This window comes from Chlorocebus sabaeus, chromosome 20, assembly GCF_047675955.1.
Source record: "Chlorocebus sabaeus isolate Y175 chromosome 20, mChlSab1.0.hap1, whole genome shotgun sequence".
NCBI classification, from domain to species: Eukaryota; Metazoa; Chordata; class Mammalia; order Primates; family Cercopithecidae; genus Chlorocebus; species Chlorocebus sabaeus.
The window spans coordinates 28924507-28951520 of NC_132923.1; the positions used below are offsets into that span (position 1 = coordinate 28924507).

Below are 27014 nucleotides of genomic sequence, written 5' to 3' on the forward strand. Positions count from 1 at the left end.
ACAGTATCACCATTCTGTCTTCAAAAACTGTTTTATTTTGTGGTTTTTAAATTGACTAAGGGACGATAAAAATAAAGAGCTTAAACAAAATAAAAATCATCATTGGTTGAAAATGTTTCATAGGGGAACATGTCAGTATGTTTGTTGGCTCTCGGTTTGAGTAAATAGACAACACTTTCTCATATTTAATGTTTAATTTTCACAATGGATTCTTCAATTATTCATTCCCCACTTGTGCCAGGTTGAACCCTTTACATATCTGGACACCTATTATCCCTAATCTTTAAAACAATTTAGCAAGGTATTACTTTTATTTGTTTGAGCCAGAAATATTTTTTTGTGTTAAGTGGTTGCTATGAGCCTGGATGTGAACTAGGTGATGGAAATACAACAGTGAAGAATCACTTTTATTTTCCTGCCCTTAAGGAATTTTCCATTGTCAGATTGAAAGACCAACGAACAGATCACTGGCACGGCTTATGTTTTTATATACTCTTCAGGGGTGTCTAAATTTATGCATATATTTTTCATATTGAAGCAATATTTATGTAAATATATTGAATATCATGCCTTTTGTCCTAGTCATTTAAAAGTCTTTCATATAGCAATACCTGCACGTAATTGAAAGGATCTTTGGCAAGAAAAATAATTGCAGATTTTGCAGAAAAATGTTGAAAAAGCTCATTGGCAAGAGAATGGCTAAATCATTGCTATTTATGTACACTGAAATGTTACATGGCACTAAAATGAATAAAGTAGATGGATACATATGACATGACTCTGCTTTATTGTTAATGACAAAAGCATGCTACAGAAAAATCTGTGTAGTAGGAATACATTACTTAATAAAGCAAAGGAAAAAAGAAAAATTATGCCAGAGTCACACCAGATTTTTAGCTGTGGTCCTGTTTAGGCAGAAGAGAGAGGAGTTGTATGAGGGGCATCTTTTATGTATTACTGTGTTATTTCAGTCTGACAAAGTAAACATGTATTCCTTTGGGAAAAAAAAAATTTTTTTTCTTTGAGACAGAGTCTCGCTCTGTCACCCAGGCTGGAGTGCAGTGGCACAATCTCGACTCACTGCAAGCTCCGCCTCCCAGGTTCACACCATTCTTCTGCCTCAGCCTCCCAAGTAGCTGGGACTACGGGTGCCCACCACCATGCCTGGCTATTTTTTTTTTCTTTTTTTTGTATTTTTAGTAGAAACGAGGTTTCACCGTGTTAACCAGGATGGTCTCAATCTCCTGACCTCATGATCCACCTGCCTCGGCCTCCCAAAGTGCTGGGATTACAGGTGTGAGCCACCAAGCCTGGCCTGAAATATTTTAAAAAGCCAATAAATTTTCATTTTAAATGAGGTGATAGATGCTACAGCACAGTTACGTCTGGGGTCCTATGGGGACACAAATGGGACACAGACCAGGGGCCAGAGAAGGCTCCCTGGAGGAGTGGGTGGCCTTACTTGGTTCAGGATGGTACGTGTCCACCACGTAGAAGACACAGAGAGAACAAAGCCTTCTTGCCTGCAAGCATCCTGGAGGCTTTCCCGGTAGGCGACCTTGGGGCTGGCCACCTCCAGAGCCTTGACAGCTTGCCCAGGTCATCCTGGGTTCTTCTTCCTTTAGCCCTCACACAGCATCAGCTACTATTCCTGAACACTCCTCTCCTTTCCACTGCTTGCCTGTCTCTCCTGTAGCCATCTTGGTTCCAGTGCCTCACCTCTCACTTGGATGGCTGAGACAGCCCCCTCTGTTGGTCTCCTGGCCCCTTGTCTGTTCCCTATGTCCTCTTACCCCAGTCTACCCTTCACTTTACTTTAAAAATGCAGTTTTCACCCGGTGATTGTCCTTCCCACACTTTCTCAATGGTCCTTCCTAGCTTCTGGAATGTAAGCCACCCTTCTAACGCAGGTTTGCAGAACCCTTTGTCTATTTTTCCCACCTGCCTCACAAAATAGCTCTTATTTATGTTATCCAGGATCATTTTCATTTCTTGACAGCTGCCACTCTTCTTACTCACCAAGGGATAGACAAAAGGAAAGAAAGAAAATTCATGACATAGATTTACTCTAGTTGATTGTTGGCCTATTGACTTCCAGATATTCTTACTAGCTATGTCTGTTTCTGCGAGTTAATGTACCTCAGAATTTCCTATTATTTTGTGGTAACAAGTTAGAAATTAATACATTGCAGGAAAATAGTCTTCTTAGTGTCCTTAGATATGTTTTCTTTTGTAAAAGTTCTTGAATGGGTGTTTCCAATGACAAGTCAGAATCCCCACAAAGAGAATTTAAGAATCTGGCATTAGTTTGTATACTTGTCTATTCCAGATCCGGATACTCTCCGCCTTTATAGAATACCCATTGTTCTAAAAACACCACATTGACTAAACAGTCTTTATTTGCTTTGGCTAAATGTAGAGTTAACGGATGGACTCAATGTACAATAGGATAGACCCAAAACTGAGTGCCAGTTCTCAGACTCACTTTAGGATATGCTGCATGCTGTCTTTCCATTCCTCCTTATCTGCTGAATTTGTATATTTGTTATTTCTCTATTAGTGAATAGTAATAAATAACCCCTGTTAAGCAGAAAATGGGAGTTGGTCTCAGTTTGTTGATTTTCAGAAATGTTTGTCCTTATAAAACACAGTCCATTCAGGGCTAAACTAATAGACTATCATCTGGCTCCCTCTAGTGGACACTCATGAAAAAAATCAAGCTATAATTTTCTGAGAGAGGCGGTGTGTAGGGGAGGGGTTGTTATTGTTCTGGTTGTTGGTGGGGGAAAAGGAATAGAAAATGCATTCTAATTTTGTAGATACATTGTAGTTACTGTAGAAAATATCCCTGAGGAGTAAAATGCATTGCTATATAAAATACGTAATAGAATAGTAATAATAAAAGACATAGCTGTAGTACTGCTATTGCTATTTTTCTTGTTATTAAGTAGTGATATATGCTGGGATCACAGTGTAAACTAAAATCAGAGGCAGATTTCACCCCATAGCTTTCTAATAGTGATATATTAGGATAAGATGCATGCTAAAGTAAAGCAATATAGTTAATTCAAGGGTCTGGATACTGTACTGATTATTCCAGAACCTCCCCAAAGTTAGACTTTTTGCCTAATAGTGAATAATTTTGGTATTTTAGCAAGCAACTATTTTTATTTTGAATTAGCGAATTTTGATAAATGTGTTAATATTCATTCTTGATCTTCTGAATTTACGAACTCACTGACAATGCTTTGTCTTTATTATGGGGAATTAATGGATATCAAGTTTTATCTGATTGGTTGTGTATGTTTTGACATTAGATGTTCAACATAGTTAACCAGGAAGAAACTGCATGAAGGGTTTCAATTGTATTGCCCTTTTCTTTTTCTAGTGTCACAGCAGGGGGCTAGAGTTAGAATATAGAATTTTGGGGTCTGTAAATTAGCTCATCTAGTCACCATGTCCTTTGCTTCTTTCAAACCCTTTGGAACCATCCTAAAGAGTTTTGCTCCCTTCTCTTTTGTTTGTGTAACAAATTTTCTTAATTTTTTAAAAAAATTAACAAATAAAAATTGTATGTTTTGATCTCGTGTAACATGTTGGTTTGAAATATGTATACATTGTGGAATGGTTAATGAGCTAATTAACATATGCATTACATCACATATATTTTATTGTAATAAGAACACTTAAAATGTACCCTTTTTGCAGTTTTTAAGAATGCAATACATTATCATCTATATGTAATTCAATTAAGTGTTATCTTTGTATAATAACGTTATTTTACATGGTAATAAAAATTCACATTTACTGAGTTAAGCATATGATGGGCATGATTGCATTTAATTTTTCTGTGACTCCATGAAGCAGTTAGCTATTGTCTGCATTTTACAGAGGCTAGTAAAGGTGAGCATAGCTGAAAACTCGTGAGTCAGGGTTCCAAGTATTCTTACTCCAAAGCCAGGAGTTTCTAACTACAACCATATATATATGGTACCACTTCCTGAAGTGGGTGAGATGTAAGTGTATGTGTGGCTAGTACTCTCATGAACCTTCTACAGAGTGCTGGAGACTTCATTTTTATGTTCCTGTCTCTGAAGTAAGGAATTAGATTACCTTAATTTGGAAACAGATTTTTGCCTTTTCTCGTTTTTTACTATCATTCTGAATAAGCCTTATGGTAGAACCTCTTTAAGTTTTTTTGGTTAAAATTTTGAGACTTAGGATGCATTATATCTATTATCATAAAAATAGACTTTATGGCCAGGCAAGGTGGCTCACACCTGTAATCCCAGCACTTTGGGAGGCCAAGGCAGGTGGATCACTTGAGGCCAGGTGTCTGAGATCAGCCTGGCCAACATAGTGAAACCCCATCTCTACTAAAAATACGAACATTGGCCAGGCATGGTCATGTGTGCCTGTAATCCCAGCTACTACAGAGGCTGAGGCATGACAATCGCTTGAACCTGGGAGGCAGAGGTTGTAGTGAGCCAAGATGGCACCACTGTACTCCAGCCTGGGCAACAGAGTGAGACTCTGTCTCAAAAAAGAAATAAACAAACAAGAACAAACTTGATGAGAAAAATACATTTTAGATAAATGGCTTTCTCACTAAGTCTTGGAAAGAGACAATCTTACGACAAAAGATTGAAGGAAGGGTGAAGTTGCTAGCAGGGCACATTTAACATTTAGGTTTAGGTACTGAAGATCTTCATAAGGAATCTTTGAAGCAGAATTAAGGTTAATTTAGAAAACTTTTTCTGAAAACACTCAGAATTAAATTAAGGCAATTTCCTTAAAGTTGGTGATTAAACAGAATAGCTACTATTTAAATAGTTTACGTGCTAGCTTATTGAATCCTCACGATAATGTAGTGATTGTTAATAATCTACCTATTATTGTAGGCATTACCTAGATGATGAAACAAAAGCTCAGAGAAGTTAAGTATTTTGCCCAAAGGTACCTGGCCGATAAATGGTAAACTGAGGATTTAGACTCAGGTGGTCTGGCCCAAGAGCCCACCCACACTCTCACCTGCTTTGCTATATAGCAGGACTGTCCAATAGAACTTTCCGTGATGATGGAAATTTTTGATCACTGTGTAGTTCATTACAGTGGCCACATGTGTGTGGCTACTGAACACTTAAAATGTGGCTAGTGCAACTGCAGAACTGGGATTTGTGTTTTTAAAATTTAAATTAATTTAAATAGCCTCATGTGGTTAGTGGGTACTATACTGGAGAATACAGCTTTCCAGAATCTTTCAGATTCTGTAAAAGTAGAGAGAGAAGTTGCTTGGGGTCACCCAGGCTAACTTTGTGTTATACTCATAAAGAATCTGGAACTCAAATGGGTTAGTAATCTGCTAAAAGTAATAAAGAAAGGAACAAAATTATAATCTAGGTGTTTATACTTCCCAATCACTGCCCTTCTCATTCTGGACATCTTTGACATCTGCAAATTTATGTTTCTGCTGCTATGGTTAATATTAGATTGAAAAAGTTTTGGAAAAAGAAATCTTATCTTTTCTGAACTACATGTGTAATTAGTATTTTCCTCTTTTCTCAGGTTATAGAAACATTATCACGACTTTCTCGAACACCTATAGCGTTGGCCACAGGAATCAGGTAAGCTCTGTTTTCATTGTTCATGTGTCCCACTGAGTTCAGTGTAATGATTCATTATTAAATGGTTACTATTTGTGAAGCACCTTGCACACAGGTACTATGTCTCATTCATGAAGTGTGCCTGGTATGTAAGTATCCCGTACACATTTGAAATTAATTGAATAACGCATTGGCTAAACATTGTTGTAAATTCACAGGTGACTGTCACTGGTGTGGTTTTTTTTTTTTTTTTTTTTTTTTTTTTAACTTTCCTCTAACATTTCTGTAGATATGATTCATTAAAGTAGACACAAATGCTTAAGTAAATAAATATTTTAAAAGATACTGTAATTTGTTTTTTCCTATAGAGTAGAACATAATAACTCATAGCTTTTAGGAGTTTAAGAAATAATCAGACAAGTGTAAAACATGTGCACAAGAATGTGTATTGAAAGTTCAGTAGTAAATTAAAAACCTGGACGTAAATTGGTTAAATATAGTATGGCATCTCCTTGCAATGGAGTATTATGCAGTTGATAAGCATAAAAATATAGATGTGTACGTTGTGTTGAGCCTTTTCTGTTTCAGATACTACATACTTAAGTTAGATCAGTCAGTGAAGATGTATTATATAAGTAACATGAGGAAACAAGGAAAAATAGTCTCTACACAGCCAGGTTTCATGGAAATGGAATGGATTTGTTTTTTACCTTCTTTATTCAGTGCTCCATATTTCTGTCTCTAGCCATCACAGCCATTTTTCTGTGTCCAGCTCACATTCACATTCTCAGGGAGAGGATCCAAGCAGGACTTAGCGGGATTCTCTGCACTGGCTACACAGCACAGTGAGCTCAGGGAAGATGCCCTGCTGGTACCGGACCTTTCTCAGAAATGGGCCATGAATTTGGCAGCTTTCTATGTATTTGGTCTGTCAGCTGGATAAGTGTTCAACTCCTAATTTGCTCTTCAATACGTTCATACCTTCCATGTAAATATGTATTTTATGTTATTATATGTAAACGTTTTTTAAAAGCATCACATTCTTATGTATTCTCAATTCTGAAAAAATTAAGTCAGAAGATTTTTCTCCTTTTTAATTTTTCTCTATATTTTCTACGATGAACTTGCATAATAAAATGTGCCTTAATTTGTAAAAAATGATTTTGAGACTACATTTCTCACACGCTGATTTATTTGAAAAACCTAGTCTCCTCAAATGTCTTCAGTATTAAATTAATCCATAAGTCAATGTGAAACTCTGCTTTTTAATATAACTAGTAATTATTTAAAGCTTATTTATTATTTTGATGGATCCTCTTGTTTTAATGAAACATGTGATATGCTGGCTGCCTGAAAAGAATAGAATTTTTGGCACAGTATACTTCCTGTGATTTTGTTAGACATAAATTAGGGCAGTATACTGGTGTTATGAACAGAGGACATAGTACCATTATGCAAACAAAGAAGCCACACAGTGGGAATAGGAGATACATTAAAGTGCAATTTTCTTGAATAGGGAACAAAGAAAACACTCTGTTCTTCCCAAAGTCTGGTTGACTCATTTGTCTAAGAAATGAAAATAAAAAATACAGCTTAAATACCTTAAAGTCTGAGCAGAAATTTGAGGGTCAATGACTGTATATGTAAAGGGCACAATGTTTTGGTCTTCCACTAGTTTTCATCTACATTAGCAAACGGAGCCGTGGAAGGATGATTGTTACCAAATTATTTGTTATCAGATCCCATAGCTGAAAAGAGAGGGTGCTGAAGGCAAGGGTACATGCACAGCTGTTTGTTGTCTGACTTGGGGTGCTTCAGTGGGTGAGATGACCCTGCAGGTTTATGGCAAGTGGGAGATCAGATAAGCACGTTATTATGACCCCCTGCATGTGTGACTGTGGTGACCCGCTGTAATTGCTTCAGATGATTTCAGGTGGCAGGTGTTACAGCCTCCCTCGGGGAACCCCAGACACAGACACAGCCACTGAGCACTTTAGGGAAAGCCCTAGACATTGGTAGACATGGTGACTGATCTGACCATTTTGGCATCAGACAACTTTCATATTTAGTGAGAAATAAATGCCCAGCCTGATTGTTGCTCATTGACTCATGTTTTTTTTTTCCCCCGCTTCCTAGGCCTTTCCCAACGGAAGAAAGCATTAACGATGAAGACGTCTACAAAGGCCTTCCTGATTTAATAGAGTATGTTGAACATTTTGAGCGAAATTTAGCCACTGCCAATTTATGCGTCCATTGTGGGTTTTAACTGTGGATGTTGAAGTAAGCTATCTGAAGGAGGAAAAGTGGCTTAATTCCTGATTAACCTTAAACTGGCGATGGAAAGCTTTACAAGAAAATGTACTTCAATTGGTCTTTAGTTCCTGTTTTGTGTCCCCATGAAGAATAAAGAAACTTAGTCTAATGAAGTAAAATTTCAAAGTTTCTCAAAGTTATAACAGAAGTAGTAGATAAAATTGGAGTTGGACAATTAGGGAACAGTTTAAAACAAACAGAATCTGCTGCTGGAGTTGTGGGACACACAGTGCATGCCTTATAAGTTCAAGGAAGGGAGAGATAAGTGTGGGCTGGAGCTATTCGGGATGTTTTAGTAGATGGTGTTTATTCTGAACAGAGAATCCTTTTGGGCTTTATTATTTAATAGTCAAGAGAGGCAAAAGGTCCTTGCAGCCGATTATCTTCTGCTGATTGAGTGACTTGTACAGATTACAAATAAATATAAGCATGATCCTTACTCCTCAAGGAACTGATGACATAGATCAGGCATGTTTGCAAGGAATCATAATAAGAAATAGATTATGCCCCAAGACAGATTCAAATGCTATGGAACTTCATCCATTCATTCACCGATCCTTCCTCATACACCCAACACACTGGGCTTGTTTTAGCTTTGTGACCTTTACACCTGCTATTCTTTCTGCCTATTTGACTGACCCCTCAGCATTCAAGTCTTTGCTCAGATTTCTTTCTGCAAAGAGGCCTTCTCTGACTACCCTGTCTAAAATTGCCACCACCCCCTCACATTGCTGTGTTTTTACAGCATTTGCCAAAGCCTGAGACAGTCTTGGTTTGCTTCATTTATTGTGTCTCCTCATTAGAAGGTAAACTTTTGTGAGGTGTGGGACTTTGCCTTGTTCATGGCTGTATTCCTAGAACTTCACAGTGTCTGGCATATAGTAGGTACTCAATAAGTATTTGTTTTCTAAATTAACAAGTCAAAATTGCATCTAGCATCTACTGTTTGCCAGGGATTAGCTGGCAATAATAATAAGAGCTTACTGAGTTTCCATTTGTGTGCTAACCAGGTTATATGCACTATCTTATGTAATACCGCAATATTACTAGGTTGTTATTATATCTTCACAGTTTGAAAGTGAGAAAACTGAATTTTGAAAAGTCTAGTTACTTGCTGAAGGTAATATTGCTAGTAAATTATAATCTTTGGATTTGAACCCAGACACCTCTCATTCTAGAGCAGAGTTTGTTAGTCACAGCCCCAACTTCCAGGTACACCCTGACTTGCCCCTCTCAGAGCTTTTAGTAGAAGAGCAGAGGGGGTGAGCATGCCTACTGCAGCCACACGGATGGATGGCCAGCAGCTCTTTCCAGGGTAGGTGGTCTTCAGAGTGACCTTTCAGTCTTATATTTTAAATATCTATTAAGAATAGTTTCTTATCTCTTAAAATCTCTAAGAACTCACCAATAGTAAGCAAGATAGTACCAGTTGTTTTACTGAATTGGTTGTAATCATCATAAAGTGACTAAGATTATCGGTAATGTACTCAGATTGTTTAAAGTAAGGAGAATGTTTAATTTCTAGTGCTGTGATGCTATATATATATTTTTTTGTTTTTGTTTTTGTTTTTGTTTTGGTAACAGAGTCTTGCTCTGGCACCCAGGCTAGAGTGTGGTGGTATGATCTCAGCTCACTGCAACTTCCGCCTCCCGGGTTCAAGTGATTCTCCCGCCTCAGCCTCCCAAGTAGCCAGGATTACAGGTGCCTGCCACTGCGCCCAGCTAATCTTTAATTTTTAGTTGAGACAGAGTTTCACTGAGTTAGCCAGGATGGTCTCGAACTCCTGACCTGGTGATCCACCTGCCTCGGTGTCCTAATGTGCTGGGACTACAGGCATGAACCACCACGCCCAGCCAATATTCTTTTTTAACCCATACCAGTGGTGACTTACACCTATAAATTTTTATAGCTTCCCCGTCTTGTTCTTTTCACTGATGTTCTTTAGGCAGAATTGATGTCAGGATAAATCCAGTGAGGATGTGTTCCTAGCTAAATTTGGAGAAAACTGAATTGGGCTTCCTGAGATGCCAACTGGTTTCCTGAATTGGCTGCTCTGAGATGCCAGCCCTTGCTCTGTGAGAGGCAGTCTGCTTTAAATTTCTACCTGGTGGCCGAAGGTCCAAATGTATTTGCGGGATTAAAAAAAAATTATTTATTTAATATGCCCAGACTGTTCTCCAACTCCTGGGCTCAAGCAATCTACCCACCTTGGCCTCCCAAAGTTCTGGGATAAGAGGCAAAGTAGGGTTATCTTAAAAAAAAAAAAAAAAAAAAAAAAAAGCAAATTTATTATCCCTAGAAATGCTTGGTTTTGAGTTTGCAGTGATAGCTTGATTTTTATTCTCAGCTTTGTTACAATTTCTATGGGTAAAGATACTTAACTCTAACTTTTGGGACTGAAATCACCCAAAGGGAAGCCCTTGGAATAAATACTGGTCTGGTCCCTATTGTGGAGGCAATCATTGTTTCCTAAGTTGGAGAGAAAGCCACACAGTGGAGTGGAGAGGGCAGGTAATGACCACACTGTACAGTGTCCTTTTAGTATCAGGGTGCCAGACATGCCTGTATGTAGGTGGCCCTAAGACAGGAAAGCTAATGTCGATTGTTGTTGATTTATTGACCATTTGAAAAATATCACAGCTTTTTTCTTTCCTGGCTCAGAAATCAGAAATTGTTGACTAAGCTGTTAGCAAGAAAAGCAGCTTTAGTATAGGATTGAATAACAAAAGCCAAACAGTTCTAGACCAGTCTTGTGTGTGTGTTTGCAGTTGTGCACTTGCATGCACGCATGCACTCAGACATGCATGTCATTCTTACAGGTCTTAAAATAGAGAAAAGTCGGCCAGGTGTGGTGGCTCACGCCTGTAATCCTAAGATTTTGGGAGACTGAGGTGGGCAGATCACCTGGGGTCAGGAGTTCAAGACCCTGGCCAACATGGTAAAACCCCGTCTCTACTAAAAATACAAAAATTAGCTGGGCATGATGGCGCTTGCCTGTAATTCCAGCTACCCAGGAGGCTGAGGCAGAAGAATCGCTGGGACCCAGGAGGCAGAGGCTGCAGTGAGCCGAGACTGCGCCAGTGTACTCCAGCCTGGGCAACAGAGTGAGACTCTTTCCCCCTCCCCTAACAACAACAACAACAACAACAACAACAACAACAACAACAATAGAGAAAAGTCTGTGTGAATTTATGATTCATTCCTTTACTGTCATGGGAAGTAGTCAAATGTAGGGCCTCAGCAAGGTTGACTTTTTTTGCAGGGCTGGTGATATTAGGGATCAGAAGCAGGAGTGCTGGGATTAGGAGTGCCAGATAAATGAATTTCAGTCTATTTTTCTTCAGAACAGGATCCCCTCCAATGCAGAAGCTGTCTTTTCATCATTTTATATCTCAGCTCCCTCATGAACTCACCAGACCTTCCTATCCTTTGATGTGGTACAGAGAATGTGCAAACCGATTTACCTGCCCTAGTGTTCTCTGGCCAGATTGCCTGCGTAAACCCCTCAGTACGGAAATTATGTCACTGCCAATATGGCTCACCATCTCCCTAGTGTCCCAGAGTAGAAAGTTCGTTCCTCTTTGTTCCTTCTCTCTCCCCTTATTCTCAGTGTTCACCAAGTCTGGTTGCTCCAGTATCCTATGTCTGTCTGTTACCTTAGTTATGGCTCTGAGATATAAAACAGATAGAGGAAGGGTCTGGTTGATGGGGGACTGGTGGGTTTCCTCTGAATGGGCTTGAAAGAGCATGGTTTGAAAACCACTGGATTAGATGCTGATTATAACACTGCAGTAACATGCTTTTATAAGACCACTTATGACATATTAGATACAATGTAACTCTCCTATCTTCTCCATATTATACCCTTTAATACAGTTGATGAAACTAAGGTCTTGAAATACGAAAAGTGGGAGGCAGTATGATAGAGTGGGTAAAACACTCAAGAGTTAAGAGAGACTCGGTTTTACATATTGGATCTGCTGGTGACTAGCTGGGTTATTTTTAAAGTCAAATAGCCTTTTGGTCTTTCAACTTCCTCATCTCTTTAATGGATTAAATAATAATGCATACCTGATAATTAATGTTGGATGAATTATGTAAGATAATATATGTGAGTAATTATTTTTGTGCTTATACATGGTAACTACTCAGTAAATGATAGCCGCCACTGCCCTCATTGTTAGATTCTCGAGTTGCTTATCATTTTACTTGTTAAGAGGGACAGAGTTGTAATGTAAACCTTTTGAACTCTTCCCACTAATTCCATTTTATTTCCTTTCTGGACTTTCTACTAAAATCCAGTAGGCTATTTGTAGCTCTTGCATTTACTGCGTAATAGAAAATGACCTTATATCATATCCTGTGTTGTAGTGAAACCCTTGTGGAAGATGAAGAAGATCTCTATGACTGTGTTTATGGGGAAGATGAAGGTGGAGAAGTCTATGAGGACTTAATGAAGGCAGAGGAAGCACATCAACCCGTAGGACTTTTACTTGTTTTTAATGTTGCTCTGAATATTTTATTAGGAAAGACTAATTAACATAATCATTTATGTAACCTCTGCTGGGATTTTTTTAACCTTTGCTTGCTTATAACTATATAATTATGACTTGTTACTGCATTTGGAGACATATGCATGGCCTTTCAGAGTTCAAAACAACCATAGGGAATCTTTGGTCTAATGTTTTCATTTTGCTAGTAAGGAAACAAAGTCTGAGAGAGAAATGAAGTGCCACCCAGCTAAATAATGGCAGGGCGGTAGTAGAATAGAATTTTAAGGAATCATGAAATTATGCTCTTATAAAAGTAAATTTCTTACAACACAGGTAAATTTTTCCCTTTAAATTTGATATAAGATAAAATATATATTAAAGAGTATTTCTTCACATTTGGTAAGTGTTAATATGAGGTACCATTTTTCTTTTGTTTCATGATAAGTCTCCTGGCTTTCCTACTCATTTATAAATTTAGTTTCAGATATTGTCATAGCCAATATGAGCCCTCAAAACCTTATCTGCCATTAATATATCCAGAACATTCAGAAAGAATTACTTTGGATTATTTTCTCATTTACAATTTGAAACAACAACAAAAAAGTCGGTTGCTTAGGTTCTTAATACATTTTTCTTGTATATTAAAGACTTTTCTTTACCAGCTGCTTGGTAATTTTTGTTTCTGCAGTGCTTTGATGAATGTGCTTAGCTCTGTCTATGTTCCTACTTTTAATAAAAGGCTGGTAGGTTGTCCAGTAGCTTCTGTGGAATGGAAACAAGTTACCTGCCTGTGTTTGGGAAATAAAATGAAAGTGTGGTTTAACCATCTCATAGGCTGACAGCTCATCTGTGGCAGCATTTTCAGAACATTTTTAGGTGACTGAATATCCTGTGTGCCTCCTATAATTGTTAACTGCATTGAGTGCCAGCGCATTCTTCACTGTCTCCCCCAAGGGCAGTCCTCAGTTGATGGGGTGAACAGTGATAATAATTTAGATGGACAGGACTCTTCTTGCGCACTTGGAAAAGTGCTAAGCGCTTTACACTGTTTATCTCATTTACCATTCCTTGGGATTGGCGCTGTGATTCTCTCTGCTTCCCAGATAAGAAAATGGAGTCAGAGAAATTTAGTGATTCGTTCACAGTTAGAAAAGCTAACAACAGGCCAGGTGCGGTGGCTCACACCTGTAATCCCACCACTCTGGAAGGGCGAGGTGGGTGGATCACAAGGTCAGAAGATCAAGACCATCCTGGCTAACACGGTGAAACCTCGTCTCTACTAAAAAATACAAAAAATTAGCCAGGTGTGGTGGTGGGCACCTGTAGTCCCAGCCACTCAGGAGGCTGAGGCAGGAGAATGGAGTGAACCTGGGAGGTGGAGCTTGCAGTGAGCAGAGATGGTGCCATTGTACTCCAACCTGGGAAACAGAGCGAGACTCTGCCTCAAAAAAAAAAAAGAAAAAGAAAAAGAAAAAGAAAAGAAAAGAAAAGCTAACAACAAAACTGGTATTGAACCCAATTCCATCAGACTCCAGAATCTATGATTTTAGTGTTGTGCTCTACGACTTCCAATGTTAAATACTTAGTTAAAAAGTCAAGCGGTAAGATGTTAATGTTGGAAAAAATATTTGAAGGTCTTTACTTACTTTACCAAATACCCTTTTTATTGTTTTTGCAGTTATTTCTATAGCATTTGTTAAGTGTGCTGTACATTAAGGAAACAATCATACACCATTTATGGTGTTTCCAACTTTATGAACATTTTAATAAAAGGTGTTTTAACTTAAGGAGAGTGTCTACATTCAGAAGCTTATTTTTTAATCATCTAAATCTTTTTCATTTACATTGTTCAATATTTTTATAAAAACAGCAAAGCTACCTCACAAATGCAGTTAGATGTCTTTCAATTATGTGTTTTATTAGAAAGGAAAGTTTAAGAAAGTCAGCAATGCTTTTGATCTCTCCTTCCCGATAGGTTAATATATGATTTTATTAAATTATTTTATTTTGATAATTCTAACTGCAGAAATGTCCAGAAAATGATATACGAAGTTGTTGTCTAGCAGAAATTAAGCAGACAGAAGAAAAATATACAGAAACTTTGGAGTCAATAGAAAAAGTAAGTCATCAGGTATTATTTTTGATGCTCAAATACTGCCTGATATAGCTAATGTGTTAGACTCACTGTTTCTTCTGAATGTGTGTATGTGTATTATAATTTTTAGGAGAACTTTGTATTTAAAGATATCAAAGCAGATTTATTCATTTTACAACTATTTATGGATGTCTTAGTACCTGAATGGCACTGTTTCAGGGACTAAGGATATAGTAATAAATACAAAAATATTCTGATTCTCATGACACTTTTTTCCATGGGAGGGTTTAGAATGTAAGCAAATAAATATGCCAGATGGTCATAAGTTTTCTGAAGAAAAATAAGGCGGGAGTATAAGATAGAGAGTGATGTGGGGGAGGCCTGGTGGCATTTTATAAAGAGTGGGTGCAGAAGCCCTCTGTGACAAGAGTAAGCAGGCAGCTAAGTGAACTGAGGGTGTAAGCCGTGTACATATGTCAATGAAGATAATTCCTGCGAGAGAGGCCCTCTGATTGGAAAGTGTTCAGCATGTGCTTCAAGGACAACAGCAGTCCAGTGTGACTGGAGCAGAACAAGGCAAGGGGACTGAGCATGAAGTGGGAGAGCCTGTGGGCCACCAGGCCATGCATGGACATTGGAAAGTGTTGTAAGCAGGAGTCACATGATGCGATTTAAGTCTTTAACCTCTCATTCTGACTCTTGTGAGGCAAGAGTGGTAACTAGGAGAAGAATTAGAAGAAAATTGTGTTAATCAAGATGACAAAAATGGTGGTATGGGTGGTCAGATTCTGAGTAAATTTTAAACATAGAGCCAACTGGATTGGATGATGAATTAAGTAAAGGATGTGAAAAAAAGAGAGGAGTCAAGGATGACTGGTAGGTTTTGGCATGAGCAACTGCATGAATGGTGAAGATTATAGAGATGGGGAAGAACAGGCTTGGGAATCAGGAGTCTGTTGCAACATATGAAATTTGTGATACCTATTAGACTTTGAATGGAATTCGTTGAGAAAGGTGTTAGGTATATGAATCTGGCATTAAGGGGAAAGATTGAATTGACATATAGATCGGGCCATTATCATCATACGATGGCATTAAGGCCCTGGGACTAAGTGAGATCACCCTAGTGAATGCATGTTAGGGAAGAGGTTTGAGGCCACCTCTCCAGACTCTCACATTTAGAGGTTAGGGAAAGAAGTGAAGGTATGCCAGCATTGTTTAGAAGGGAAGAAGAGTAAATTGACTAGGGAACTGTAGTAGCGCTATGTAGCATTACAGGCCCAGTTGAGTTTTGTGGTCATATTTAAAATTAGATAATCAGTAATGTCCATGCTTAACTTCTTAAATACAGTCACAAAATATGTGGCAAGCTAGACTTGATCAGGGTGTTTGGTTTTCTAGAAAAGCACAATGGAAGAAGAGAAAGAGGATTTACAGGGAATTGATTCATGGAGTATAAACTGGGTTAGGAGGGAAATTAGGACATGATGGAGGTGGGATGGTTAGTGGACTGGCTGACCCAGTTCCTTGAAATTAGTGCTATGGAGCATATGAAGTTGTTGATAATGACAAGGCCTGTGAGTATGACCATAAGGTTTAGGATTTGAGCTAGGGTGGAGCACAAGATTATTTGTGGTCAAGGAACTGAGAGACCAGTACTGGAAGGATCCTCTGCACAGATACTGAGAATGCTGAGAATGAAAGAGATATGGTAGGCCAGAAACTAAAATTCTCAAGGAATAATTCATAAATTGCATGCATAGATTATTGACCTCAGCGATCTAGAATCTCCACAAAACATTAGGGAGATATTACTGTGTAAGTCTTCATATACATCTCCAAAATGTTGCCATTGTTTGCCAACTCAGACAATAGTGTTCTTTTCTTCCTTCCTTTTGGAAGCATTTGTTGTCTAAACCATTTTATTTTATACTTTAAATGTATTAATATTAGCTTGTATTCATGTCTTTATATATCTATTCAAGTGTGAAGTCTTTAAGTTAATGAAAATAGTTTCTACAATTTTGTTGTTTATAATGCTGATCAACAATTGACTTTCAAAAAATATTTGTGGTTGATGAAAAACTATTATATATAGATTAGGACAAGCTATACTTAATTACTGTTTTCTTCTTCTTTCCTGGTAGTATTTCATGGCACCACTAAAAAGATTTCTGACAGCAGCAGAATTTGATTCAGTATTCATGAACATTCCTGTAAGTAAAAATGTGCTAGCTAAAACTGTGGTGTACTTCAATAAAATCCTCATTTCCTTAGGGGGTTCCAGATCCCTTTTTTTTAACACTCTTGTAGTCTTTAAGAATATTGGCCTTATTTATTTACTTATTTATTTGTTTTTCCTGTTTTTATATCCTTATTTCTTGAAATAACTGATGTATCCTATCTTCAACCAAAAGTCAGTCAACACGTGTGAAGAACACAAATGGAAAAATAACTGTCATGTGTTATTCTTAACTGTTTGTCATGAGGAGGTAGTCTAAAGTAATCCGGGGCCCTGTTCCATCCCCACACTTCCCTGTGGAGCTCTGTTGCTCTTCCAGCCCCTCAGACCTTGTCTTGTAGATGATGTCCTCACCATATCAGTTTCCCCTACTTTCCTCCATTCCTCCACATCTTTGGCCTCTACTATTTGGTGCTTTCCACTTCCAGTTGTATCAAATGTAACTCCCATATCTGAAATAGACTACTTCCTTATGATTTACCAGACTGTTTTAATGGTAAAATTTGAGGAGATTTTTTTTGGTTTACATTATGTAAGTTTCAGGGCACCTTACCAGAACCTTACAATCTTAAAAGGATATTTGCCCAGAAATCTAGAAGCAAGCTAAATGCCATGCCAAGTGAGGTAATGCTAGGCAAGATTCAAGTTCTCAGACCTCCAGGACTTGCTTTGGTTTATACACCCCCACCCCCGTGCACGTGCGTCCACATACACTGATACATGTATTTAAGCTTTTACACACAGACCTACTTGTGTTACCTGAACAGTTCTTTATATTTTGATTCTGTTGTGTTCTGTGTTGCTCAGTAGCAGTTGGTAAGCAATGGCATGTCATCCTTATCCCAATTTTGGCCGAATGAAAGACATTCTTGTTGATTTATAACATGTACAATATCTGATGAAGGTTTAGCACTAAATAAACTGCACATTTGGGGAAGATAAGGATCTTGAACCACTTCAGTATGGTCTTTATAACTTAGAGCCCACATCTTCATGTTTACTTTCTACCCCACTAAGGAAAGAGCATGCTGTGGAGTCAATGCGTGCTCCAAGGTACACAGGATGAGATAATGGGAGAATTGGCACCTAGTTCAAGTTGCCTCATATCCTGGCTATGACATGTATTTACTGCCTGACTGAAAATTAGTTGCTTATCGGAAAAAATGTGAAATTCTGACATTTTGAGTTGCTCCAGTAAACTGTTGAATATAATTTATTTGCTCCTTATTTATGCCATTAGTTGTCTGGTTTGAAGTAATTTAGTCTGATTATTGTTAGCTTAGCACCAGGACACCACTAATTGACCAAAGTACAAATCTACATTTCCGTGTCACAAGGACATGAGTCATTATTTTTTACTGTCAATAAAACATTAGGCACTTGAACAGTTTTATTTAAAAATTTACAGTGATTATAAAACAAAAATAAGCTATACATATTTTTACACAAGGAATAAATTATCCTTTAATAACTAGTGAGATAATGTCCTTTTTCACAGGACACTGACATTTCAAGTGAGATATGAAATTGCTGTTTCCCATCTACATGGCCTGTCTCTGTCTCTTCTCCTCCCTCTCCTCTGCTTTCCTCTTATCTTCCTTCTTTTTTCTCCCTTCCATCCCCTGCTCTTGCTCCTTCTCTTCTACCCTGTCCTCTCCCTCTGCTTCCTCCCCTTCCTCCCCTTCCTCCCCTTTTCTCTCCCCACTCTCCTTTTCCCTCTCTCTTTATTGGTGGAAGCAGTTTTATATATTGAAAGCATTCAGCATATCCCGAGTGGCAAATTTAGTGACAAAAGGGATTCTGGGTTTGGGCTGTATTTTTTGGTTGTGTTTCCTACTTTCCTTTCACATTGTTTTCTTTTTTTAGGAACTTGTAAAACTGCATCGGAACCTAATGCAAGAGATTCATGATTCCATTGTAAATAAAAATGACCATAACTTGTACCAAGTTTTTATTAACTACAAGGAAAGGTAACTTTTGAAGTTTAAGTTTTGTGGGTCTTAGTTTGTAATTATAGTGAGGATTAGTATCAAAATAGCTAACAAATAGCTATTACTACTGTTGATTACACTACTACCTGAACAGTAATTAGAACATGGGAGAGTTACTTTGAGTAGTAACTCTCAAAGAGAGTTTAGTTTGAGGGGAGTAGTAGTTTGAGTTCTATATATGTAATTTAAAAAGAAAAAAGAAGAAAGAGGGGAAGAAAGGATCTAGTATGGTGCTTATTTTTTTGCATTGTAAATCAAAAGACTAAGGTTCTTTTATAGACTTTATCATTACTGTGCAATGTAATCTTCAGTAAGTCATTTTAACTCTCTGAGCCTCTATGTCCCCATCTGTAAAAACTGGAGATAGATTAGCTGGTACCTAATGCTTCTTCCACTTTTCTTCAAACTCTAGTATTTTATGACACTCTATTTCAGAATATTAGATTCACAGAGTCGGTTTCCCTTTCTAAGTTAAAAAAAAATCTCCTGACAACCTATATGAATTGGAGTATCAAGAAATTTTGCTTAAAATATAATTATCTCTCTTTTCAAATCAAGCAACATATTTCCTAGTACTAAGAAGTGGCTAATGAATTGCTTTGCATCAAGTCTTCGATAAATATTCATATCTTATTAGTAGTGTTTTTTTTTTTTCCCAGTGGAGAGTTAAGAGAAACAATAAACCAACTGACCTCTTTGCAAAATATTTGTATTACTACAGAGATACGTTCCCTGAAGTGGGTCAGATTCCATGTGATATGAGTTATCTTCTGTCCAGCACAGTTCCGGTCTCTCATTTTCCTCTCTTCAGATGATTTATGTTCCTTAATTAAAAAGTAGCAAGGAGTAGGAGGTTTAATAATGAAGGAGTTGTATGTAGTGATTGGCATAAAATTGTAATAGAAAATAAAACTTTCTGAGTGTTTAGAGATGAAGTTTATTTCTAGTAAGAGCTTTAACAGAAATTTTTAATTTTGTTTTTGGAATTCATTTATGTCTACTCAAATAACATTAACAGTCATCAAGCCAGTTTGTAAATTCTACCTGCTATAAAAATGTACATAGAATTAATCTCATTCAAAGTTGGAACTAAAAATTAGTCATTACTATAAAAATGAGTGACCCTCATTCTAGGACTATGTATATGATATGTATTAAAAGTAATTTCTACTGCTATTTTGGTTATCCCTAACTATGGTTTTAAAGAGATGAAAATTCTGCTTGTTTCCCCCTCCAGTTCCTTCTTGTTTTTTGTCTTACAGATTTCTTCTCTTTTTCCCTTTCAGATTGGTTATTTACGGGCAGTACTGCAGTGGCGTAGAGTCGGCCATCTCTAGTTTAGACTACATTTCTAAGACAAAAGAAGATGTCAAACTGAAATTAGAGGTGCCTATTTATTTTTTGTTTATGACATAAAGCAAAATAAACCTAAAAGAAATGTATTTCTCTTTATGATCAGTGCAGCAGTACATTTCCCATTGTTTTAAATATATTTTCATGTCAATTTTATAAAATATTTAAATCGCTCTATAAAATAGTAATATGGTAGTAATAGTAACAGTCGTAAAAGTCTAACATCTATGGCCCTATGTTTTATGTGCATTATCTCATTAGGTCTTTCTGACTCTGTGAGATAGGTACAATTAATTTTCTCATTTTATGAGAAAGCAGAAGTTCAGAGAGATTGTAACTTGCATAGACGGTAAGAAGTACAGGATGAGTAAGACAGGTTAGATAATGTATATGTAGATTTAAAATGTTTACTAGTTAGCTGGGCGGGGTGGCTCATGCCTGTAGTCCTAGCTACCTGAGAAGTTGAGGCAGGAGGATCACTTGAGCCCAAGAGTTTGAAGCTGCAGTGAGCTATGATTGCACCATTGCACTCCAGCATGGGTGGCAAAACAAGACCCTGTATCAAAAACAACAAAATAAAAAAGGTGCTTACTAAAAATATGACATTTAGAGTCAGATGTATTAAAAGGGCATGGATATTGCCCACAAGAAGGAAGAGAAGACAAACACAAATATGATAGGATTAAATAACATGTGATACGCACTGTACAATAGGGCTCTGTGAGACTGAATCTACCCACTTCAGTGTGGAAGATTGTAGAGGATTCATCTGAAGAGGCAGCAGTTGAGTTAGGTCACCAAAGAATGGGATGTGCTTTGACAGATGAGATTCTATGGAGAGCATTCCTGAACAATTGGTATGTCTTGACCAGAATAGTTGGGGAAGTTTGAGAAATGGCACGTAGGCCAGTATAATCAAGAGTGCGTGATCACAATAGAATATAAGTCTAGAAACCTATGTTAAGTCATGTTTTGTTTTGTTTTGTTTTCTGAAGAGGAGTTCGAGGAGGTCATGCTTTCAAAGAACTTTTGAAGAATGTTTGTTGTATCAGTTACTATATTATCCATGTATTTGAATTTAGTTGTTGTATTATCCATGTATTTGAATTTCATTAAATTTCAGGTAGAGATATATAGTGAGCTCTTAAATAACAATGTGTGACTTATTTGCCTCTTTAATATCCCTTTTCCTATTCTTTGTTCGGTGTAGCACTGAAGTCAGGGGAGACGGGGCAGGTGATTTTCAAATCAGAAGCCCTTCATTGTTTTGCCTCTCTGGCATGATTTCATAGCCCACAACTCCCACAAAGGGAAACTATTGCTTAGACAGTTTGCAGGTTAACAGGCTACCAAATAACTGTACTAGATACATGATCTTTTTGCTTTATATCTTAATATTCCTTTGTTATGTTGACTTTAAGACTGGAGGTAGTTTGAGTCATCACTAAATATCATCCTTGTAACATTGTTGGTGCAAAGACTTCCTGCTCCTCTTTGGAGAATAGAGCCTACTAAGTGTAGAGCTGTGAACCACTGTGACTAAAAATATGATGATAAAATTAAATTTTACAACTCATACACATACTTCCTAATAGGGTAACATTAAAGCAGTTTTTCTTAAAATAAAGATATAAAATTGTGCTTCCAGATAGGAGTCAGCAAGTTGTCAATTGCATCTCCATTATATTCTCAGTCTTGTTTGAATGTTGTTCTTCCTTCTTTCAGAGTTATTGTCAAAGTTTTGCCCAATGACCATACTCTGGGACTCTAAATACGTAGTTTTTGCAGTCAGTGCTCATCTTAGGGAAAGAGAGGACATCAGGTTGAGTCTGAAAGGAACAGGGGGAGTTGCCCCTGCTGTCCTTTCCTCAGCTTAAAAGCTCCCACTTCTAACCATAGTCCTGATGTGGAAGTATTAAGTCGGATATTTAATGTTAACACTTCAACAAATGCTCAGTTGGAGCTGCCCGCCACAAGCCCCAGCATGATAGAAGGAAAACTGCCTTATTCTTGGTGTCTCTCTGTCTTCTTTGTGTCTTCTGTTTTGTGGTTATTTTTGTTCTTGTTGATTTTTTTGTCTTTTTCTTCTCTACTTTGGAACCAAGGTAACATGGGGTGAAGGGCGATGAATCTCTTTATCTTGCCCTGTAAGCCTGGCTCATCCTACCCCATTTTATTTTCCTTTACAATTGAATTGAGGCTAAGCAAGTGACTGGATGTTTTGGAAGGATTCTTTCTAGCCATTATTTACTTTCAACACGAATAAGCATTTTACACTTCAGTCTCTATCTCCCAGGTGTAGCTAATGCCAGCAATGTTGGTTTCTTTACTTCCTGATCCTGTAACTTAGAATGTAAAGGAACTCTTTTTTTTTTCAACATTTTGACACTAATTTCCATAATACAGTGAATTCTAAATGTATAATATTTCTGTTCCTATCACTGTGTTGGGATGGCATAACATAAGAAATATAAGCTACAACCTTAATTCCAAGGGCCTTAAAATGCAGTTGAGGAAATAAGATCCACTCATTACAGTAATATTAACAATTTAACTTCGTGTTTGAGATCCATGATCCAGAGCTCTCTGTGATCTGTAAAAGTAAGAAACCGGTTGAAATAGTTATCCTTCTAATGAACTGCAGTAATTGATGACACAGCTAACATGTCAGGATGTGTCCCCAGTTCATTTTGCCTGATTAGTCACTGATCATTAGAGTTAATGGTGTTTGTTTTGGAGCTCCTGGTAATATATCATTCCATGTGCCAGAAAAACTAAGTGTGGGCAAAGAAGAAACAAACGTATGAGCAAAAGTATATTTTTTAAAGCACAGCTCCATCTATGACCCGGAAAGTTCCTTGTACAATTGATGATAAAATTAAATTTTACAACTCATACACATACTTCCTAATAGGGCAACATTAAAGCAGTTTTTCTTAAAATAAAGATATAAAATTGTGCTTCCAGATAGGAGTCAGCAAGTTGTCAGTCGCATCTCCATTACATTCTCAGTCTTGTTTGAATGTTGTTCTTCCTTCTTTCAGAGTTATTGTCAAAGTTTTGCCCAATGACCGTACTCTGGGACTCTAAATACGTAGTTTTTGCAGTCAGTGTTCATCTTAGGGAAAGAGAGGACATCAGGGACACAGATGTCCTTCTCATCTTAGGGAAAGAGAGGACACAGAGTACAATTGTGTGAGGATTTTGGACTTATGAGGTTGCTCACTAATAATAATATTTGTATGGCCCTTTGTTTTTTTTGAAGAACACCAGTTATGTGAGAAATGGTAAAATCAGAAAAGTGACTTGTCTAAAGTCACACAGCCAACAGTTGCCAAATCTTGGTTTTAAGTGAATTCTTTGACATGTCAAAGTAATTTTTTCAAAGTCATAGTTATTATCAAAAGAGCAAACCAGTCAATACTATTTTAAAATAAACCTTTAGGAAAGAAGAGGGTGAAATTAAAATAAATACAATCTGAGGCTTCTAAATCTTGGAGTTTCATAGTAGGTTTATACTTGAGCAAAGTTTTAAAGTCAAATATTCCATTTCATTCAGTTCAGTAAATACTTATTAAGCAAATACTACATTCTTAGGGGCATACAGCACAGATTATATTGGGGTAGATATTACATATGATAATAATTAAAAGACCCACAAGACAGGGTACACACAATTTTGATTGTAATTGTTATGAAAGGCCTAGGATTATAGTTCTTAAACAGGAAGATGCGTTTTGCTGGAGGCTGGACAAAGCACATCGTAGTTGAGGGAACTGAATAAACCAAGGCATGAGAGTGGGAAGACTAATGACAGTTTTGATGCCTGTTCTGTAAGTCCACTGGGGGAAATTGGTGGGAGGTACAGCAATAAAGATAAACTGAAGAAGACACTGGGAGGCCATGATTTTGCACTAGAGAAAATGATTTTCTTTTTTCTTTTTCTGTTTTTTGTGACGAAGTCTCACTTCGTTACCCAGGCTGGAGTGCAGTGGTGCCATCTTGGTTCACTGCAAGCTCTCCCTCCCAGGTTCACGCCTTTCTCCCGCCTCAGCCTCCTGAGTAGCTGGGACTGCAGGCACCCGTCACCATGACCGGCTAATTTTGTTTCTGCATTTTCAGTAGAGATGAGGTTTCACCATGTTAGCCAGGATGGTCTCGATCTCCTGACCTTGTGATCCACCCACCTCGGCCTCCTAAAGTGCTAGGATTACAGGCATGAGCCACCGTGCCCGGCTGAGAAAATAATTTTCGTACACAAAATACTTCTATTTGATTCATATTTGGAGTTAAAATACTACAAGATTTTTTTTTTTAATTGAAGATACTTTCTGTTATTTGCAGAGAAGGATTGTTAAGGAAACAGACACACTCATTTACTGTATAATAACTGCTTATGGCCTTTGCATCTTTTAATGTTTATGACTCTCTAACAAAGTGTTTTTAAAACATTTCATTAGGAATGTTCCAAAAGAGCAAATAATGGGAAATTTACTCTTCGAGACTTGCTTGTGGTTCCTATGCAACGTGTTTTAAAGTACCACCTTCTCCTCCAGGTATGTAACTTAAAACAGTTTGTTTATTGTCCATTTATTCACTCAGCAAGATATTAACGAAGCATCAACTACATTGCAGATATTCCATGTGTTGGGCCTAATCCCCTTAACATTTTGAATTATTATTATAGTTAAGTGGGAAATAACAGAACAGCTGGACATTTTTTCTTCCTTTTAACAAAGATGATTCAGTAGCTGCCATAAATCATATTTTGTGTCTTTAAAACATGACTGGCTAGAAAATAATTAAAAACAAGTCAAAACAAATAAAAATATTTTTTCAACTAAGTCTTCTATAGTTATCAGTATTCTTTTATGAGCATCTCAATATTGCAGTGCACTTGAATTTTGGCAGATTAATCATGTTAGACCTTTTGCCTTATAATAGCTAAAAAGAATTGTGTCACATTCCATATTGCTTTCTACTATACTAAATTATAATAAGACTACACTTATTTTGAAGTGATTCTTGTTATAACCCACAAAGCTATGGTTTCCACGGTTAGTCTTCTAATGAAGGTGGAGAGTCTTATAAATTTAATTTGATAGCTATACCAGGAGACTCATTAGTTCTGCTCCAAAGAAATGTCTTACTGTATTAGGCTGTCAACTCTGCTGATGCTTGTGAAATGTCATTTTAAAAAGATCTACTACCTGTATGTGAAATACAATTTTGTGTCGGCTGTGCTTTGTATATCTTGTATATTAAATTTCTTGAACTGTAGCTGCAAAATTATTAGTCATCTCTATTTTTGTTCTACTGAGAAATCAGAAAAATTCAAACCCTGATTATTCCTTAAAAATGCATTAAAACATTTATGAGACCTAAACTCAAGGCAACTTAATCAAATTGGATTTTATGAAAAAATAATAAGGACGACTCAGGCAATCAGTTTCTAAGGCATCCTGGAACTAAAAACGTGTCCAAATTAAGATAATAATTTATTTTGTAACTTTGGTGTAGTCAAGTATCGATTGAAGATTTTAGAAGGTACAGCTTTTCAAAAATACCTATTTTGGTCCTTACAGGGTTTTACACAGACTTATGAAAGTATAAAATACAACCATACTTTTTTGAAATTCAATAAACTTTTCCCCCTAATTTCCCTTGGGTTGTTTTATATTTACAGTTTTAAGAGTATGTTTAGTTCCATGATGACTTTTTAAAATAGGAAAAGTTTTATTTTGGATACTACACAATAGATACAAATTCTAGAAATGTTTTTCCCTCTCAAAATTCTATGGAGTAAAATTTATTTGTTGTCTAGAAATTTGTTGAACAAATGTGGTTATCAATTTGGACTTTTTTACTTACTACTGTACTTTAGTGGGGAAATCACTTGAAATGCTTGATGATTTGAAATCACAGATTCATAAGGGTAGAATATTTTATAGTGAGTGATTGGGAACTTTAATAACAATTTTTATTTAATGAAGTAAAAGTAACTTTTAAGGAATAAAAGAATATAATTTTGATGGATTTATTATACTTAATAGACTCGTCTTTAGGTCCTGTTTATAGCAGAAACACTGCTAGTATTGGATTCATTAAAGATTTTTGTGTGGCTTCTCTGTGCCAAACATAGTGTTAGGCACTCATGATATATGACAGACAAAGCTCATCATTTAGAAAGGAGAAATGAAGTGTAAACTGCCAAGTATAACACAATGTGGTAGGTACATATAAGGTACAGAACCGGCACAGATAAAGGCCTAAATAATAGTGTATAAGGAAGCTGGGAACCTGAGTAGAGGCCTCTGCCATAGAAGACACCCCAGAAGAGTAACTCTTGAGTTGGGCTTTAAAGGAAGGGTAAGGGGTCAATAAGTAAATCAGAAGGGAAGAAATTTGTAAGCAGAAAAAATAATATTTCTAATGGGATTAGATGTTAGAACATATTTTAAAATTGCAATTAATTTAGTATGAATAGAATATAAGTTGTTTGGGTGGAAGTGGAAAGAGAAATTGAGAGAAGTTTGCAGAATTCAGATCATGAGGCATCTAGGAGGTATGGGTGACAACCTGAAGCTTTCGTGGGGCATCACAGAAGTCTGAGTAGGGTAGAGACAGGATCTGATTCATATTACAGAAACTTACCCCTGATGACAATAGAGTGACTGGACTGTAGTGAGGAGAGACTGCAAGTCGGAAGGCCAATCAGAAGCTCATTATGATTACCTGGTTTTGTTGTTTGTTTGTTTGTTTCTTTGTTTTAAGAGACAGGGTCTTTCTCTGTTGCCCAGGCTGGAGTGCAGTGGTGTAGTCATGGCTCACTGCAGTTGGGCTCAAGCTGTCTTCCTGCCTTAGCCTCCCAAGTAGCTGAGACTACAGGCTCATGCCACCTTGCCCAGCTAATTTTTAATTTT

At 37.2% G+C, this 27014-nt stretch overlaps 1 protein-coding gene across 1 annotated transcript in view; it reads left to right on the forward strand.

Annotated features, from left to right (window-relative positions):
• The window catches only part of VAV3 (vav guanine nucleotide exchange factor 3), a 404297-nt gene that overhangs the window by 182044 nt on the left and 195239 nt on the right, over positions 1–27014 (forward strand). The window contains exons 3-10 of the mRNA XM_007977771.3: positions 5566–5624; positions 7740–7805; positions 12289–12397; positions 14437–14529; positions 16653–16721; positions 18614–18717; positions 20025–20124; positions 24552–24647. Of these exons, the coding sequence (XP_007975962.3) occupies positions 5566–5624; positions 7740–7805; positions 12289–12397; positions 14437–14529; positions 16653–16721; positions 18614–18717; positions 20025–20124; positions 24552–24647 (696 nt within the window). The remainder of the gene's footprint in view (positions 1–5565; positions 5625–7739; positions 7806–12288; positions 12398–14436; positions 14530–16652; positions 16722–18613; positions 18718–20024; positions 20125–24551; positions 24648–27014) is intronic.